This window comes from Anopheles stephensi, chromosome 3 (genome assembly GCF_013141755.1).
Source record: "Anopheles stephensi strain Indian chromosome 3, UCI_ANSTEP_V1.0, whole genome shotgun sequence".
NCBI classification, from domain to species: domain Eukaryota; kingdom Metazoa; phylum Arthropoda; class Insecta; order Diptera; family Culicidae; genus Anopheles; species Anopheles stephensi.
This window is the reverse complement of record NC_050203.1, coordinates 28,995,813-29,013,155: the sequence shown is the minus strand read 5'-3', so window position 1 is coordinate 29,013,155 and position 17,343 is coordinate 28,995,813. Positions and strand designations below refer to the sequence as shown.

General features: G+C 51.7%; 1 protein-coding gene across 1 annotated transcript; it reads right to left on the bottom strand.

Annotated features, from left to right (window-relative positions):
- Positions 1-2,607: 2,607 nt before the first annotated feature.
- LOC118508936 lies at positions 2,608-17,137 on the bottom strand. Its single transcript, XM_036048845.1, is given in 17 exon segments — positions 2,608-7,192; positions 7,440-8,066; positions 8,301-8,707; positions 8,905-9,206; positions 9,209-9,253; positions 9,327-9,341; positions 9,344-9,450; positions 9,682-9,799; positions 10,840-11,159; positions 11,201-11,510; positions 12,605-12,891; positions 12,972-13,241; positions 13,316-13,485; positions 13,570-13,764; positions 13,866-13,954; positions 14,845-14,944; positions 17,018-17,137. Coding segments are annotated over 16 exon segments (7,875 nt in total). The 5' UTR covers positions 14,873-14,944; positions 17,018-17,137.
- Positions 17,138-17,343: the final 206 nt, after the last annotated feature.

The following is a 17,343-nucleotide window of genomic DNA, read 5'->3' as shown; positions in this document are numbered from 1 at the left end:
TTAATCACTGCTTCCCCACTTCCCACACCCATCGAAACATTCGACAGCACATGCGGGCGTGCATACGGCACAACCGCAACCAGAAAATCGATGCCCTAAATAACGGACACAAAGAAGTCGACGGTGATAAACTGGAATGAAGTGGGTAACTTTTGCCCCGATGCAGTTATAATGATGACGCAGCTCCCGGAATCACGAATCTATCCATATTCATGCCAAACCCCGTTCGAAATTCGGTGTAACTCGTCTTTTCCTCGTCATTATCGTCCGACGTCGGGACGCGGTTTATGTTCCGCCTTTTGAGGGAACCTTCCGTACCGAACCCCCGCGGAAAGCTGTCCACCCGGCGTCCTATTCCAAGGACAAAGTTTTCAATGTCGATTAGGTCGTATCGGACGGTGGTAAAGGGTGGAACTGTCCCGCAGGAGAAATGCAGCTTTCCGAACTAAATAATGTGTTTTACTTCGCTTTTCCGCGCTACCTCGTCCATTCCAGTTCTCCTGTCTGGGTTGCAGAAAGCGGTACAGATAGCTGGCATGAAGCACCCATCGCGAAATTGCGCTTCAACCTGATTTCACAAGGACATTAGTTGTAAAATTTTAGGTTACGCCGAGGCATCAGCTCCAACACTTTCTAGCTTCCTGGCTGTCCCTCCCCGGTATCGGTGGACGCGTATCGAGTCCTTCGCGCTGTGAAGGTGATAGAATATTATTGTTTAAAATTTAATCAGCTCGGCCTGGCCAACCACACTCACCGCTGACCTTCCACAGACTGCATCCCGTTGTGACGTTCTAGCGGTGTCCGCTACAGGAGCAGCAGCTGCATCAACGATGGAGACGCCCGGTTGCTGGTTGCACCTTGAATTTTAGCACACATTTCGTCAAGGGCAAAGGCGAACCATTTTCCCAAGGACGTCCGCTCGTTGGTGGGCGATGGTGGGTTGTCCTTGCCATCTAGTCAACCTTCGCGGATAGCATTGCAGTGGACTGGACCGTCAAGGGGTGGAAGCGGTGTTACGGAGTGGCGCGGGTCAGGGCGGTAGTAAATATGCTGCTATTTATGTTGGTTCCTCCCGGCGATGTGCCGCACCGTCGGAAAGCATCCTTGCTTGCGCCGGCTGGTGGTTCTTATGCTTGTGTCCTAATTTTTGCTATATTTTACAACGGATACTACCACCACTACATCGGCAGCCGGGTACTGGGAAACCGCCACTATCGTCCGGACTGCACCCGGCACAGACGTTGCACTGCCATCGAGCATCCTTCTCTAGAAGGACCCGAGCAGTCTTCAGTTAACTTATATAACACAAAATATGTGAGAGAAAAAAAAAACACGAATGAAAATAAATCGAAAATGAAGCACCATGGCATAAAGCTGAGCAGAAAAAAAAGGGTCGGGAAAACTTATTGCAAAACGCTAACCGGAGAATCGATGGGGAAATATTTCAGCGCCGCGGTTAAAAGACGTGCCCGACCGTTCCCCGGAGAAATGCTGTAGAGAGAAACAATAAAATTTAATGGTGGATAGATAACCCGGAGCACATTTGGTCTGGCCGGTTATTTCTGTGGCCACCTTAGCCCTAATGATATTAGCAGCAGGAGAGCGCGAATCGAGGAAAAACAAATGCACCGATGTATTCATTTTATTATTAAAATTCTGTGCTTTTTTTCGCTTGCTCTCACTCTCTCTTGCACTGCTTCCTGTCCACTACTGTGCCGTCTTGCATTGCGAGCAACTCTTTGTCGGTTAAAGTGCTGATAGTTGATAGAAGCTTTCATTTGGTGTAGTGCACGGAAGGGTGTAGCCCGTGGGTGAGCCTTTGTACATAGGTTGGGAACAGAAACTGAATTGAATAAATATGTACACGAAAATGCATGTTAAGGATGGAATGAATGAAGTTTTGCTTGGATTTTCAGCTTCGCCAGCTGCCGATCCCTACCGGCTGCCGCCTGCCAACCTCTGGCCGGGAGTGTAGTAATAACTGAGGTTGAAGCGGGCGGCTGCAACGTGGGTAGTAAATAAAAATGTATGTACACACAGTGCAGTGAGAAAATCATAGATTCAGCAAGATGTCGGTGCACAACTCGTGTTTCAAGTTTCTTCCTTAATTTGCTGTCTACGTTGCGTGGATGCTGTGGGTGGAACGAAAAGGATCTTGCTAGGGATGGTTAAGTGCGATGATATACCATTTACAGATTGTAAAGGAAAATTTTTCGAATAAAACACTTTGTTTTCTGTATTACAATTCAGGCGCTAAATAATCTTTTAATTCGTGTTTGCTTTTAGTCTCTGCATTAAAAACGATTTAGGGGTGGCTCAGTAGGTAAGGCGACAGCGACGCCGGTCTTAACTCAGCATGACTGGGGTTCCAATCTCAGTTGGACCGTTCCTCCGTAGTGAGCCCTGATTATCCAATTACGTGGTATCGATAAGTCTAGTGCAGAATTAGATGAGTGGCGTGGCCTAGAAGGTCATTAAGACGAAGAAGTAGAATACGATTTTATGTTTAAAACTCTTGGACAGCTTTATTAAAAATGCTTTTTTCAAATGCTGGAATAAAGAAAGTTATGGCGGTGTTGGTTTCGGGTTCGCTATAGCCTAGATTAATCATTTCAGGTACTTTGGAAGTGTTGTTGTGTTGGTGGTGCTGGGGCTATTCTTGTTGCTGCTGCTGCTGATACCGCTTAAACTAGGATGCTGCTGCTGCTGCTGATGGTGAAGATGTTGCTGCGAATGATGCTGCTGTTGCGCGTGATGGTGATCAATGTTGGACGTCACCGTTGTTGTGCCCGATCCTGCCGCGGCTGCTGCGGAGGATGATGACGCTGACGCAGAGTTAAGATCGTACGGGCGCCCGTACGTGGAAGTGTACGGATTGTTGTTGGACCCCATCAACAGGTTGCCGAGGTGACTTTGCTGTTGCTGTTGAGCCGTCGCCAAATGATGTCCGTGCGCCTGCTGATGATTCGTTTGTTGGTGTTGCTGTTGTTGTTGATGTTGGTGTTGCTGGTGTTGGTGTTGTAGTTGTTGGTGCTGCTGCTGCTGTTGCTGCTGTTGCTGCTGTTGCTGCTGTTGCTGCTGTTGGTGTTGTTGCTGTTGTTGCGAGTGGGCAGGCGATGGATGCGTGTGCACATTGCTTAGATGATGGCCCTGCTGGGACGGTGGCATATGTGCCGGTGCTGGTGGCAACGACGAGGACATGCTACCGCCAGCCGTATCGCCCGGATGGTTCAGGTACGGATTGTACTGGTTGTGGTGAGCGGTCCAGGGCGACTGATGGGAGTTCAGCTGCATCGGTGCTGACGACGGTGGTACGATCGCTGTTCCCTGTGCCGTGCTTGCAGTTTGACTGCTGCCACCGGTGCCGGTCAAGTTCTGTGCCTGGCCGACCGGCCCAACCGACGCTGTGGAGGGGGGTTGTGTTGTGTGCGAGTGAACCGGCGATTCGGGCGGCAGGATCACACCAGCGGCAGCAGCCGCCTGTTGCGGAGTTATAATGGGAGGAGCCAGCTTAATAGCGTTACCACTGTTGTTACTGTTGCTGATGACATTTCCGGCCGTTGCGGAAGCACCCGAGCTCGGCGGAGGCTTGGGCGACATCGGTTGGAACGGTGACAGTTGGCCTCCCTGGGAGGAGTACGGTGAGTTCGGGTCTTGCTGTGAGTAGGGCGAACTTTGGTTTGATTGTGAAAACGGTGAGTTTGGGCTTTGGTGCAGCGGTGTATTTGGTTTGGACTGGAGCTTCGGTTGACCGGCAGCGGCCACCGTGTTCGTGGTACCACCACCACCGGACGGAGACGTGGATGCCGATTGCGGGGTCTGATTGCTGCTGGCGTGATAAGGCGATTGACCCTGGGCGGGGTTGTACGGCGAGTGACCGCTGGCATTGGCACCCGCCGGAGCGGTTTGACCGGTCGGTGCCGCCGGACTGTGGGGAATGGCAGCCGGTGCATTGTACGGCGAGAGCGGACCGCCCGAAGACGCCGGTGATGGGTGGCCGTAGGGAGAGGAAGACGCCGGCGTTTGCTGCTGATAGCAGGACGGGCTGTTGGGTTGCTGTTGGTAGGGCGACGAGGCTGGGTTGTGGTAGGGAGAGTTGGGATTTGTACTGGGACTCATCGACGAGTTGTAGTCCGATTCCTGCGACGCCGGTTGTTTGTACTGGTCGTAGAAATCGACGGGTGATTTAAGCTCCTTTCCGTAGCCCTTGAACGTGTCCGCTACAATGCTGCCGGATGCGGGATTGTTGCTGGAATTGGTGGACCCGATGGCGGAAGCAGCCGACGGCCCGTAGGATGAGTAGCTACCGTACACGGTGGAGTTACTGCCCATGTTTGTATTGCTCGAACCGTTCCCGCCGGCTGTCGTATTGTTCGAGGAAGCGTTAGCAGCATTCGATGTGTAGAGATGCTGCGAGTACTGCGGGTACGGCGATGGAAGGTCCCGCGGGCTACAGCTCTTCTCCGGGCTGCTCTTCTGCGTGGTATCCTGATAGAAACCGACCTTGATCGCACCGTTCAGCGGATGGTACGGACTCTTCTGCGTTTCGTCCAGCTTTGGAGACGTCATGATCGGTGAGGCACCGATCGGGCTTGGGTACGGGGCAGGGTACGGGCCCAGCCGCTCATCGATCCCAATGCGAGGACTGTCCGGGTCCTGACTGTAGGACGAGCGTTCGCTTACCGTGCTGCCCGTGCTGGCCTTTCGCTGCCGAGGAACCGTCGGCAGTGTTGGGAAGCTAGGACTTTCGAGACTTCCGGGCATGGTCGGAAGCATACCAATCCCAGACGACGATTCGTTCGAGGACGATTGGGTGGAGGTGTTGTGCTCGTTGAGCTTACCCTTATCGTTTGCCGCCGCCGGTGAACCTTTGCCCGGATGTTCGTCCGTGTCATCGTTTTTCTTCGGCTTTTTGGGCGCACCGAACGCTTTTATCCAGGCGTTAAGGTTAGGCGTCCCGGACGATTTGCTATCCTTGCCCTTGGTGGTAGTAGTGTTGAGCGAATCCTTGCCGCCAGCTTCTTCCTTGCCCGTTTTTCCATCCTCAAGCGAGGGGGGTTTCTCCACGACGGTTGAAGCGGACGAGCTCTTAGTTTCGCCGGAAGCGGGATCACCACTAGCCTCAGGTTTCTCGCTTGTCGATGTTGAGCTGCTGCCGGAAGCTTCATCCTTCTTCGAACCCGATTTCGCTCCATCCCGACTCCCGATTGGCGAACTGCCCCCAACATTCACCAGCGAGCTTATGAGAGGCTTCACAGCACCGCTACCGATCGAAACCAGCATCGGATCATCCTCATCGCCTCCATCGTCCTTCTTACCCTCCGCATTGTCCTCCTCGTCATCGGCAAAGTTGTGCTGCTGCACGATTCCAAACCCTTCCGTGTTGAGGACCGTGCCGAGGCTTAGCTTCGGTTTCGATTCATCCGTTTTCACAATCAACGAATTCTTCACCTCCTTTACCTTGCCGAGCAGTGCGTTGCCACCGGCACCACCGCTGCCACCCGCTCCACCGCTAGCAGCACCACCACCACCGCCACCGCCACCGAGCGGGAACAGTTCATCCGGTTTGTTGAGATTCTGAATCGTACCGATGAGGTTGCCTTTGGTTTTGCCCGGCTGCAATCGATCGATCGTCGTTCGGTGGTGATGCTGAAGCTCACGCTTGCGTCCACCGGTGCCGAGTTGGGAGAGCTTCTCTTTTAAGGATTTTCGCTTCGGTTCTTTGGGTTCCTTTTTCTGGGAGTGCGGCGGAATTATTGGCGGTGGACCTAGGATGGTGTGAGCTTTGCTCGGAACGGCAGAAGATGATGAACCGGCTGCTGGCCCACTCGATCCTCCAACGGTGCTGCTGCTGTTCGTAGTGTCCTTCAAAGCGCCAGCAACGGTGGCTGGCTCAGACGTTCCCGCCGACTCACTTTTAGCAGCAGCAGCGGTAGTGCCATCTTTCGATGGCACCTTTGTACCGGACGGCTTGCCAGGATCCTTTGCGGCTGCTCTGGGTGAAAATGCTTTCGGAGGAGCTGCCATCGTTGCTAGGCCTGGGCTGGCACCACGTACCGGCCCCGTGGCAGCGGTTTCATTGGCTGCGGGCAGCTGCGAGAGCGGGATCGGTTTACGAAAATCGGCCGGTTCGATCTTTACCGGCACCGTGTCGAAATCGTCCATGATGTACCGCGACGGGGAATTGCTGGCCGAGCTGTACTCGGGAAAGCGGGGCGTATTTTCCAACCACTTGTTGATGTCTTTCAACGTTTGTTCGGTTTCTAGCTCGAGCTCCTCCATGTTGGCACCGGCCGTGGCCGACGTTGCTGCTGTCGGCGGTTTCGAGTGCTGCTTGCTGGATGCAGATGGCGCGTTCGATTTCGCGTTCGACTTCGACTGCTGGCCTACAGCACTCGCCGATTTCTTTCCCGCCTTCCCGGATGTGTTTCCACCAGCAGCAGCGGCGCCGGATGATTTCGACGAGTGGTGGTTCTTATCCGCCTTTGCGTCCGACGTAAGGCTGTCATCCACAAAGTCGTACTCGTTACTTCGATCGATCGTTTTCGAGCTGTCGGCAGCCGGCGGGCGGGCGTGTTTCTTATCAGCCGGTTTGGCCCACACTCCTCCCCCCGACTCGCCGCTACTCGCCGTCTTGTCCCGACTTTTCTTCCCTTTGGTGGGTTTGCTCTCACTGGAGGAAGGCTTATCGTCGCCTTTCTTCTGCTGCGGCTGCTTGTTTCCGCTGCCGGCTGGCAAGGCACTTGCACCGAGACCGGCATTTTCGTCCACCACATCGCGCTGCTTTTGACCACGGTTACTGTTACCCTTGGACGATTTACCTTTCTTCCCGCCCGCAACAGTAGCGGCTCCCGCGGTCCCGCCATCTTTCCCCTTAGCTTTGGTCTTTTTAGCCATTGCTTTACTGGCGGCCGCGGCTGCTGCTGCTGCCGCCGCCCGATTGCGGCGTTCCTTGATGAGATCAAACTTATCCTTTATGTCGGGTGTGATGGACCGGCTGGTGTCCGCGAAGAAACCGTCCGTTCGCTTGTCTGGCGAAGCATTTCGAGCACCAGCATCATCCATCACGGTCCTCCTCCTCCCCACTGTCGCGCATCGAACGATCGTCGGAATAGTACGATCTGGCCGGGCTTGGCGAGCGTGACACCGATCGCTGTGCTGCGGCGTGCCGTGCATCTTTCGCTTGCCGCTGCTTTACGGCTTTGGAGGCACTTTTTTCCAACATCGCTCAGGTCGTCCATCTCGCGATCGAAATCACGACCGCACGATCGTCTTCTCCTCACCGATGCTTGAAATTGTTTCCTGCTGCTCATCGCCGCCTTAGCAGCACGGTGATCGTTCCCGCTCGAAGCTTTTGACCTTTCTCTACCCTTATCCAACTTTATCGCGTTTGTGCGATTTGTTGTCCAGCTTCTTGTCCTTGCCACCCTTCGCCTTACCACTTTTGCTCCACTCTTCTTCTGTTTGCTGACATTTTTCTTGCCCGCTTTGCTCTTCCTGCTCTTCGATTTATCGGATGAGCTTTTGGTTGGCGATTCTCGTCGGAACTGTCCTCGATATCCTCGAGTTCGCTCCCGTCGGACGCATCGTTCCGTTCGCCGTTGGTGTGGTGGACACTCGGTGGTGGTGGCGGATCTCCCGGCAAAGCTTCACACTCAGATTCTTCCTCCACTGGCGCTGGTGCCGCTCGTTGTTTACCGCTTCCCACCGCCGCCTTCTTCTTTTGCCGCCCTTTGCCACCGCTCTTTGCCGAGGCAGAAAGGACGACGCCTGACTTTTTGTCTTTTTCTCCAACTTTGCCACGGCAATGCAGCAGTACGCCCCCGCCGCCAACCTTTCCGCCATTCCCCTTCCGGTGCTGTTTCTGATGATGGTCCTCGTCGGTGCCATTTTTCTCCCTCTCCTTTTTGGACCCTGCCTTACCAGGCGTCGTGTGACGATCGCCCTCGTCACCATCGGAGGACAGATCGCGTGCGTTATCCTTCTTCTTTGGGCTTAACGATGCCGATCGCTGAGGTGAGCGATGTTTAGTGAGCGGCGCTGCTGAATCCTCGCCCACCGTTGGACTGGGCGATCGGGAAAGCGATCCGAGCCCACGTGCGGGGGAAAAGTGGTTCCCGCCGCACGTCCTTCCCTCCCTTGAAGGGGCATCCCCCTTTCGGTGCTTTGTTCGCTTTCTTTTCCTCCTTCTTCACCTTTGCACTGTTTTTCTTCTTTTCCTTTTCCTGCAACGCTTTCACCGCTGCCTTCTTCTTACTTTCGTACACTGGGAAATCTTCTTCCTCTTGCGGTTCTTTTTTCACCTCTTCCCCACCGGCGGTTCCCTGTTGCGTTCCCACCCCACCAACCACCACCGGTTCGTTCGAATCGGTCCGCTGATCCTTTCTGTACCGTTTCCGCTCCGGTTCACTCCACCCTTGCTCGTCCTCACTGTTAACGTCCATCGCATCGCCTTCCGGCACGTCCACATCACTGCTGTTGCTGTTGTAATCACCACCGGCTTCGACTTTTGCCTTTTGCTTTTCACTTTATCAGTTTTCTCCCTTTCCTTGCGTTTGCGTTTAACCGCTTTGTTCACTCGCGACGCACCCTTACCCTTTTCCGGCGGTTCCGGATCGGGTTCCAGCTCCGAGCCCACTTCTTCCGGTGGTGGTTTGTTTGCTTTATGCTTTCGCGACCCACCGGACCCGGTGGTGGTGGCGGCGTATTATGCTTCCCCTCTCACCCGACGACACATTTTTTCCACCCTTCCTTTCCACGGCCGCACCACCTTCACCGACTTTGCTTTCGATTCTTTGCCCCCCCGCGGCGGTTTGTCGTGGAGGCGGTCCCCCGGCTAGGAAGGGTCGGCACTAATATCTGGAGTGGGATCGCTGGTGCTGGTGGTGTTAGACTTGCACTTACACTACTGTTCCTGTTGCCACCACTGGCGGAACTACTTGTTTGCACTTTTCTTGGACTTTTTCTTTCGCGCCACCCTCCTTGCCCGTGCTCCTCTGCCGTGCTGCTGCTGCTGCTGCTGGTTATGGTTTTTACCATTGACTGCGTCGGATGACGAGGAGGAGAGGAGGACGAAGCGATGGGTTTGCTGTGCTCCTTTGAGGAAACCTTTTCTTTAAACGCAGCATTCGCCCGGCTAACGTCCGGGTACTCGTGGCTCATCATCAGTTCCTCGTCCGAGGAGTTTTCGTCGAAATATTTTTTCGCGCACGCTCGAACGCGATCTGCAAGTTGTTCACCATTTCCGTGTACTCTGCAATGGAATGGATTGGGTTGGGTGAATTTTATACACGGAAGACAACCATTCAATTCCGTAGTAGCCTTACCGTTTGCCTGTCCATGTACAGCCGACAGTTGTTGACGATCAGCTTGAAATCGTTTTGAAAGTCACCGACATCATGTACTCGCCGTTGTCCTAGCTTTTCTTCCATCTTTTGCAAATCCATCGGTCTGCGGTGATACAATAAGCGTGGAAAGATAAATCACATTAAATCATCATGTGTCGTTTCTAGATTTAGCAGGCCAAGAAAACAAGTGTCCAAATATTTAAAAAAAGATAGTTAAAAAGGAGAAACCGTGGGGGATGAATTTACACACTTCAATTAGGCCGTTTGCGTTTCGTTTTAATATAGGACACTCGTTCCAGACCGGCAGCTCTATCCGGTTGGGCGGCACTGTTACCTTCGTATGATCGAGTAGTACTTCGGCGCAATGTCCTCATCGACCGGGTCCATGAACGGCCATGCGTCGTCGTGGTTCTTGATGCTTTCCAGCACCTTGTGCATACCGATCGCAGCACCTCATCGGTTTCGGTAAAGCTAAGAGACGATGAGACGAAAGTTGAGGAACAGCTGGTTTGCTACCGTAGCTGGAACTAGTGGTGTAGGTTGCGGCGGCAGCATTTGTTATACTGTTTTTTGGCAACATTCCCGCGCGCGCGCGCGCATTTGTGCGTGTGTTCACAAGGGGATATTTACAGGACGATTAGCGGTGTGTGCGAACAAAGTACCAACGCCGTGTTGTATTGTATTGATGGTAGTAATATGGTTGCCCCGGTGATGGTATTAGCAAGTCCGGAGGATTGAACGGGATTAATGCATATACACACACACAAACACATACACACGACAAGATACCGACGAGCGGGTCACGGATCGCAGTGGTTGCGTGAGGTGAAGATTATGTACAAGAAGAGGCGTGCACAGGATGATGATGAGAATGGTGAGACGGGTTGTGTGAGTTGTGTGTGTGACAGTGACAGACATGGTAGATACGAGAGGGAAAGAGAAAAGGAGACAATCGATACAATTACAATGGGGTTTTTTTTTAGATGTACACACATTGGTCGTGATTGATACGTTCTCACCGGCTAAAGGGTACGCGTGCAGGGTTTGCTAGCTCGAATTACTTTACAAATTCCAATCTTCTCTTAAACACCCTCAATGATCAAACGAAAGGGTGCAATACAATAATTTAAATGTTGGCGAAAGGTGTAGTACCGCTTCCGAAGCAATTTAAAAACGATAATACTTTTCCAAGCATGTAATAGCCCTTTGCTTTGCATATAAGTCCTACGGATTTGTCTTTGTACCGGATTGGCAAAAAGGACATTTGAAAACCCCTGCAATGGAAGCGGTACTTGAGCCCCTCGCCAACGATATTCTAGGTTATTTACAAAATGCAGTCGCGTTCATGAACGGTGGTTTTAATTTTCTATCGTGCAGGAATAAAGAAAGAACTAAAAAGATAATACGTGTTTTAACCTAATACCTTAATAAGCTTTTAACAATACATAACCCCTTCCCGGTCCACACACACAAGCACGCAATCGATACTTACACAGTGGTAGCTTTTCCCTTCTTTTTCCGGCCCTGGTTTGTGCCCGGTGGTGGTGCAGCTTCACCTCCCTTACCACCATTGCCGTCGCCGCCGCCGCCGCGCCGCCGTGCCTTCGCCGGTGCCTCGCTGAACGGCAGTATGACGGGCCCCGGGTAACGGACGAGAGGGAGTTGTTCGTTTGGCGCCCGGGTAGCTTCGTCGCGGTCGGTGCCATGTTGTGGTTGGCGCGTAGCAATTTCTCCACCTCACCACTCACCACCCGTTGTTGACGTGCTTTGCGTACCGCTTTGTTTACCGCCGGCTGCTGTTGACGCAACACGCTTTAGTGGCGGACGGTTCCGACGGTTCCACAGCCACCAGCTGCTGCTGCTGCTTGCCGGTCGCGGTACTGTCCGTATTGCCACTGTTGATGTTGTTCTCCGCCTCGATATCGCTGAAGCTGTGGACACTTTCGCTGTCCTCCCGGTGGCGGACAATGTAGTACGAATCGCTGTAGATCGCCGGCCGCCGGCTAATGTCGCACTGGCCGTCGCTATCTTCCGAGCCGCTGGCGAGACCGGGCGATTCGCCGGAACTTGATCGGGACGGTGTGGAGGACGTCCGGTCGTCGGTACGGTGCTGCAGCAACGGTGCGTGGTGCCGCGCCTCGTGGCTTGCTTCCCACAGCGAACCTACTGATGGAGAAGTGGAACCTCTCGAGTAGTGGTAGGGCTGCGATAAGGGTAGTAGTAGGGGCTATTTGCTTTGCTACGGAATGCGTTTCTTTTGGCTGAAAAATAAAATCACGCGTGAGAAGGATGATGCCTCGTCTGGGGTGCTAGCGTAGGGCGACGAAACTATACTTGGACGGAGCTCGATCGAGATCTGTGGAAAGAAGAGACCGGGCAAGAGAAAAGGGTGTAAGGAAAACATATCATCAATACGAACGTGTTTCAGCAGAACAGGAAAAGAGTAACGAAATTATGTTTAAAAGTTTCATTAGCTTCCCTATTAACAGTGCACGGCGGAAATGTTATTGGCGCAGTTACTGCAGTATAAGCCCTTATGTTTGCCCTTATTTAGCAAGTTGACAGCGGCCGGTGGCTGATTTCCAAAATTATCAAACCATAGGAAAGGATGGGTTTTTATCGTTCTGTGTGTGTGTGTTAATAAGTTGTAAATAATGAAACTTTTGGAATGGTTAACAGGAAGAAATGAAACGAGAAAAACATAATGGAAGGGGTGGGAATGAAAAACAACATGCATACATACATTACAAGCAAGGAAGCACAACAAAACTAAAGAAGAAGCATGACACAGCTCTATTCTTCAATCACAAACATGGTTCACGCTGGTCACGCGCAGCCTGCGCTCACAGCTGTCGACGACGATGAATTTGGGTGGTCGGTCTGGCTTTGCTTTTGCCTTTTTGCGTTCCGAACTAGATCGCCGTGATGCCGATTTTGTGTTTTCTTTTTTTTTTTTGGATCCTTTTTTGCCTTGAAGCCGGAAACGTTTCCGCCTACATCGACAACGTTAGTGCAGTCCGGTGGTGGTTTTAGCCTAGCATCACACACACACACACACTCACGGGGAAACAGTTCGAGATGGTTTTGAAACAACAACAAAAACGGTCCCGTGTGAGCGTGTGTGCTCTCATGTGTCTAGGACAATGCTGCCATCGCCGCACACACTTGGTTGGACATTTGATTGTTTTTTTTTGTTCTTCTGTAACGTCTTTAAGTAGCTTTGTGGGGGGGGGGGAGGGGCGGTTCAGGTGTGTTTCACCGCGCTCGTTTGGGCCCGGTAGTTTCTAAGCCCGTGGTGTTTCTAAAGAGAGCTAGAATTGTTTCGCTTCTAACCGTCGTTCGGCGCGTTTTTGCACGTGCTTCTGACAGCAGTTGGGCTCTTTCGGGTGCCGGCACCACCTCCGCAAGGTTCTGCCGTTCGCGGGTGATCTGCTCCTCCGCCTGTTTTTGTAGCTGCTGCTGCTGCTGTTGTTGCTCCTGCAGGCGAAGGTTTTTCCCTTCCTGCAAAAGTTTGATGCGTGTCGATCTGGGCCGCTCGAAAAGTCTGTCAATTAGTGAATTGAATAGATAAATAAATTTTTGCAATGCTTTCAAAATTCGATTTGAGTTCCCGCGCCATTTTACCTATTGCGGCGCTCTCGCTCCTTGTCGCGAAATAGCTTCGGAATGTACGGTAGAAAGTTTTCCACCAGCAGATCGTGCAGGTTGCGCTCCTTCGCGTTCCCGGACTGGTCGAGCTTGTTCGCTAGGTTGCGCCAATCCTCCTCGGTGAAGCAAATCACCTGCCAGACGGATGATTTGGCGGACTTGGATTTACCGCCACCACTAACGTAATCTTCGCGGTATAAGCGTGTGCCAAAAAAATGCCAGTAAGAAGATCCGTTACGATCGTAGCTAAACAGGGATAAGGAGAGAGAGAGAGTAAAACATTAGCGATCGGTTGTAAAAGGGAAGGCATTAACACTTACCCGATCGGTTCCAGCCGTAGACTGTCCGCCTCGTAGTTGGCAAAGGTGGTGCAGACGTCTTCGGAATCGAGGCGAAAATCGCACAGATACTTCAAGATCAGGATCTTGGTGCGCAGCGGTAACTTTTCAAAGTCCGTATCGCTGTTGAACGGGTTATCCACATTATATTCCTGTTTTGGTGATTGAAACAAGTGCTTGATTAGAATGATTTTCGACCCCGATCGATGTGCTCGTACCTATAATGTCGCACGTACCTGACATTTTTGACGGAACAGACGCCTCAGGAACATCTGATAGTTGCTGGAGCTGATGTGTGAACCTATCTGTGCAAGCGCGTCACAGCCCTTCAACAGTGCAACGATCAGTTCCGGCAGCAGGCGCGCGGAATATACTTTCAGATCTACTTCACCCTCGGCATCGGCATCTGTGAGAAGGGCCTCTTCAAGATCCTATTTTTAGGGAGCGAGAGAGAGAGAGAGAGAGGGAAAGCGGAATTAGTAATGATGGCTGCCGATCTGCTGCGTTCCGCGGCGTGCTATGCTTCTCTTACCTCAATGTCAAACTTAGGCAGCTGGAAGGTGGTACTAAACAGCGAACAAAAGTGCGCAATGCAGGGCACCTCCCACCATGATTGAATATCTATAAAATTCATGAATGATAGAAGAATTGGGGAAGCTTCCGTTAGCGTCCGCGAATGGTTCTTGCTTTGGTGACTATGTGGAAGGTATGGGGTTTGTTTGTTTTCCATTATTAGTTGCCGACGAGGGAGAGGTGGATGGATAATGTGCATTTTAGTATGATCAGATTGCCGAGCACACGGTTCGTTCGCAAGCCAAACGTAACATAAAAAAGGGTTAAAACAATAAAAAGAAAATCTGTTATGAGAATGTTCACATAAAACAAGCGATAATACAAGATACTACCCTTATTCAATTACTAGAGTAATAAGTGACAAACTACGTCCGATAAATTAAAACGATATTACATTCTAAATTAGAAAGAAAAAAAGTGGAAAGCAACAGCCATTACACTATTCCTACAGATTCATCAGTGAGCTTAAACGATACTCTTCTTCGTCAAGTGTAGAAAGTTGGCCCGCCTTTTTCCTTGCCCATTTAGCACAAACGAGAAGGATAAAATACGGGCGCGTCTCCAATGATGCAAATGAAGCCGCGGCCAGACCGGCCAGTGAAAAAGTGAGTCGCGCCACCGCTGGCGCAGCGAAAAACCACAGAATGGAAGAACAGGCGGTGTAATTATGAGCGTTTGCAGCAAGCGCACCGGGAAACCTGCTTTTGGCGCTCAATGCCAAGGGCAAAAAGCAGGGATTCAACGGATGAATGATGGAAGCAGGAATTCGCTTACCCGCTAGTGTGAGTGTGTTAGTGTAAGTGTGCAAGCAAAGGAGACGAATGTGGACAGAAGTTTAATGTTAAGAGCTGCTATGAAACAGCCTACTACACCACAAGGGAGTACTGATTAGTAAAGAACATTCCCAAAGCCTACTGCTCTGCCGGTTTCCAACTTACCAATTAAGCCGATAAAAGTGGTAAACATGCCCTTCGACTCTGAAGCACGGCCAGGGTTCCGATCCGGTCCGGGAAGACCAATACTTGCTTCTGCCGTGTCCTGCCGGTCGCGCGTGTTAGTTTCCACACCGGGAAAAGGGAAGAAAAGAAAAGCGCTCAAATCAAATTATGAACTTTCACGAACTGGTAACTCTACGCCGTTGTGCCACGTCGTGTATTGCACCACACACTATGTGACCGGCCGTCCCTCTCCGTTCATTCAAACGGTATTTTGATCATTTCTGTGCTCGTGAAATATGCCGCCCATGTGTCGTCCCGTTTGTTGTTGTTTCGTGATGGTGTGCCGTTTGTCCCGGCGGTTCACAAATCACCACCGTTTTTCCAGTGTGTTATGTGAAAATGCAGTCGGCATGGGGAGTTCTAGTGCAAAAAGGTTGCCTGCATATGTTAACATACCCATACACTACTGGCTGCTTCGCGATAAGGATAAATAAAGACGGAACCGAAAGGCGAAATCGTATCGAACAAAGAGCGTACCCACCAGATGGTGGTGAAGCATAGGAATAGGAGAAACGTCAATGTTTTAAGAGGCCCGCAGAAGAGAAAGATGTTGTTTCTCCTGTCTGCCACACAGCCAATCCCCGTGCCGCGATTCCGGAAGTTTGTTTGCTCGTAGTATGCTTCCGGTGCAACGGTGGTAGCAACGCTATTTGCGAGACGGATTGATTGGTCGTCGCCGCAGCACACCACCAAAGGAACCCTTCTGTCTACTCCTGTTCTTTTGCACGAGATTCACGGCAGTTCGGCGTTTTTTTTCCCGTTTCTATGTTCTCTCATGGTGTGAGTGTGTGTGTGTTTTCCAAACTATTTATGATTGGTTTTCTTCGATACTTCTTGGGGGGACATCGAAGGCACACAGTGCGGCAGCAGGAGTAACGCGGCTGCACGCTCTTCTCACTGTGAAGTCAGCATAGTTTCACACCATCACAGCCGTTGCCAGCCAGCCAGCAAGCCGAACACGCGGGGCGTACATAATCGCGCACGGTCTAAACAACATAACACACAGCGAAACTGGTGGTGCTGGCCAGCAGCAGCAGCAGCATTGTATTTCGCTCATTTGCTCGTCGTTTGGGCGCCTTCTCGCCTTCACTGCTGCTGCTCTCTCGCTCTCTCGCGCTTTCCCTTCTCTCTCTCGCTCTCGCTCTTCCGCTCCGTTTGCCGTTCTTGGTTTTCTGTGGTTGCGTTGGTGTACGTCGTGTACGTATGCATCCCTTTCGGTATACGGCGAGTAGCGGAAACTCCACACGGGGGCAGCAAAAAATAAACTACGACGTTCGTACCCGCGTACTGTGAAGCAGCGAGCATTTTGAAAGATCCGCTATTTGGCGTTTTTTTTCCGCTCTTCTGTGTGTGCATCTACCACTGCATGCTTCTTCCTCGAATTCACACAATTTCGGGCACGGCCACGGGCTACGCGTGGCCACTTTATAGCACACCGAACCACTAACCGGACCAACGCAACGACCGTCTTTCCCGCAACATCCGGAACGAAACGGGAAGAGGATCGATAACTTCGAATGCCCACTTCCAAAGACACGGTCACGCGCGAGGTAATGGGTGCGATTTTCCGGCCCCGAACACGCTTTTTTTTAACACTTTGCTCACCGAAAGAAGAAAAACACGCTCGCTGGCGGCCTGTGTGCCCGGAATACGGAATACGCGATTGTCGCGAAGAAAATTCCTGCGCTCGCGTTGGCAATCGCGGAGCCGCCTCCTATCACACAACACACCACACACGAAACTCTACACTCACATCAACAACAGAAGGGGCAGCGCGCAACACAAACGGCGATAGGCCCCACCTCCCCTCTGCCCACCACACCAGAAGAGGTTTAGGGGCAGGGCGCGGGTGAACGGGATGGACACCAATCACGGGCACGGGGACGCGCAGAGCCGAGCACAAGCAAGCAGTTTGAAAAGCAGAGAGAAGGAAGGAAAAAAAAAACGTCACAAATCTTTGCCAGCCAGCTTTCTTCCCGTGCCTTTCGGTTGGTGCAGCAGCGCAGAGCAAACAAACGGGACACGGCAGGCAGGCAAACGCACAACACGGAGGCCCCGTACGCCGAAATTTTCCTCCACCAGCTGCAACTGCAATCGATCGTTCGATACGCACCCAGAACGGACACAAATATACGCAGTGATAACGCACCTTCCGTCGCGACCAGCTTGAGTTAAAAAAATGCTCTTTTCAGTGACGATGAAAAATGGTTGCCTCTTTGGTGTTAGAGCGGAGCAGTCGTTCTCACTTTCGTTCCGAGCGCCGACGGGAATGGTTTCGATCCGGGCTGAGCTGTCAAAATTGGATGTAACGAAAATGATTAAAAAATCTTGTTTTTAGTGTGCGGTACTTGCGTTTGATTATTTGAAAAGAGCAGATTTTGCTTGATTTTACAAACGACAGGCTAAAGAATAGAAAATGGAAAAGTAAATACTTTGTTG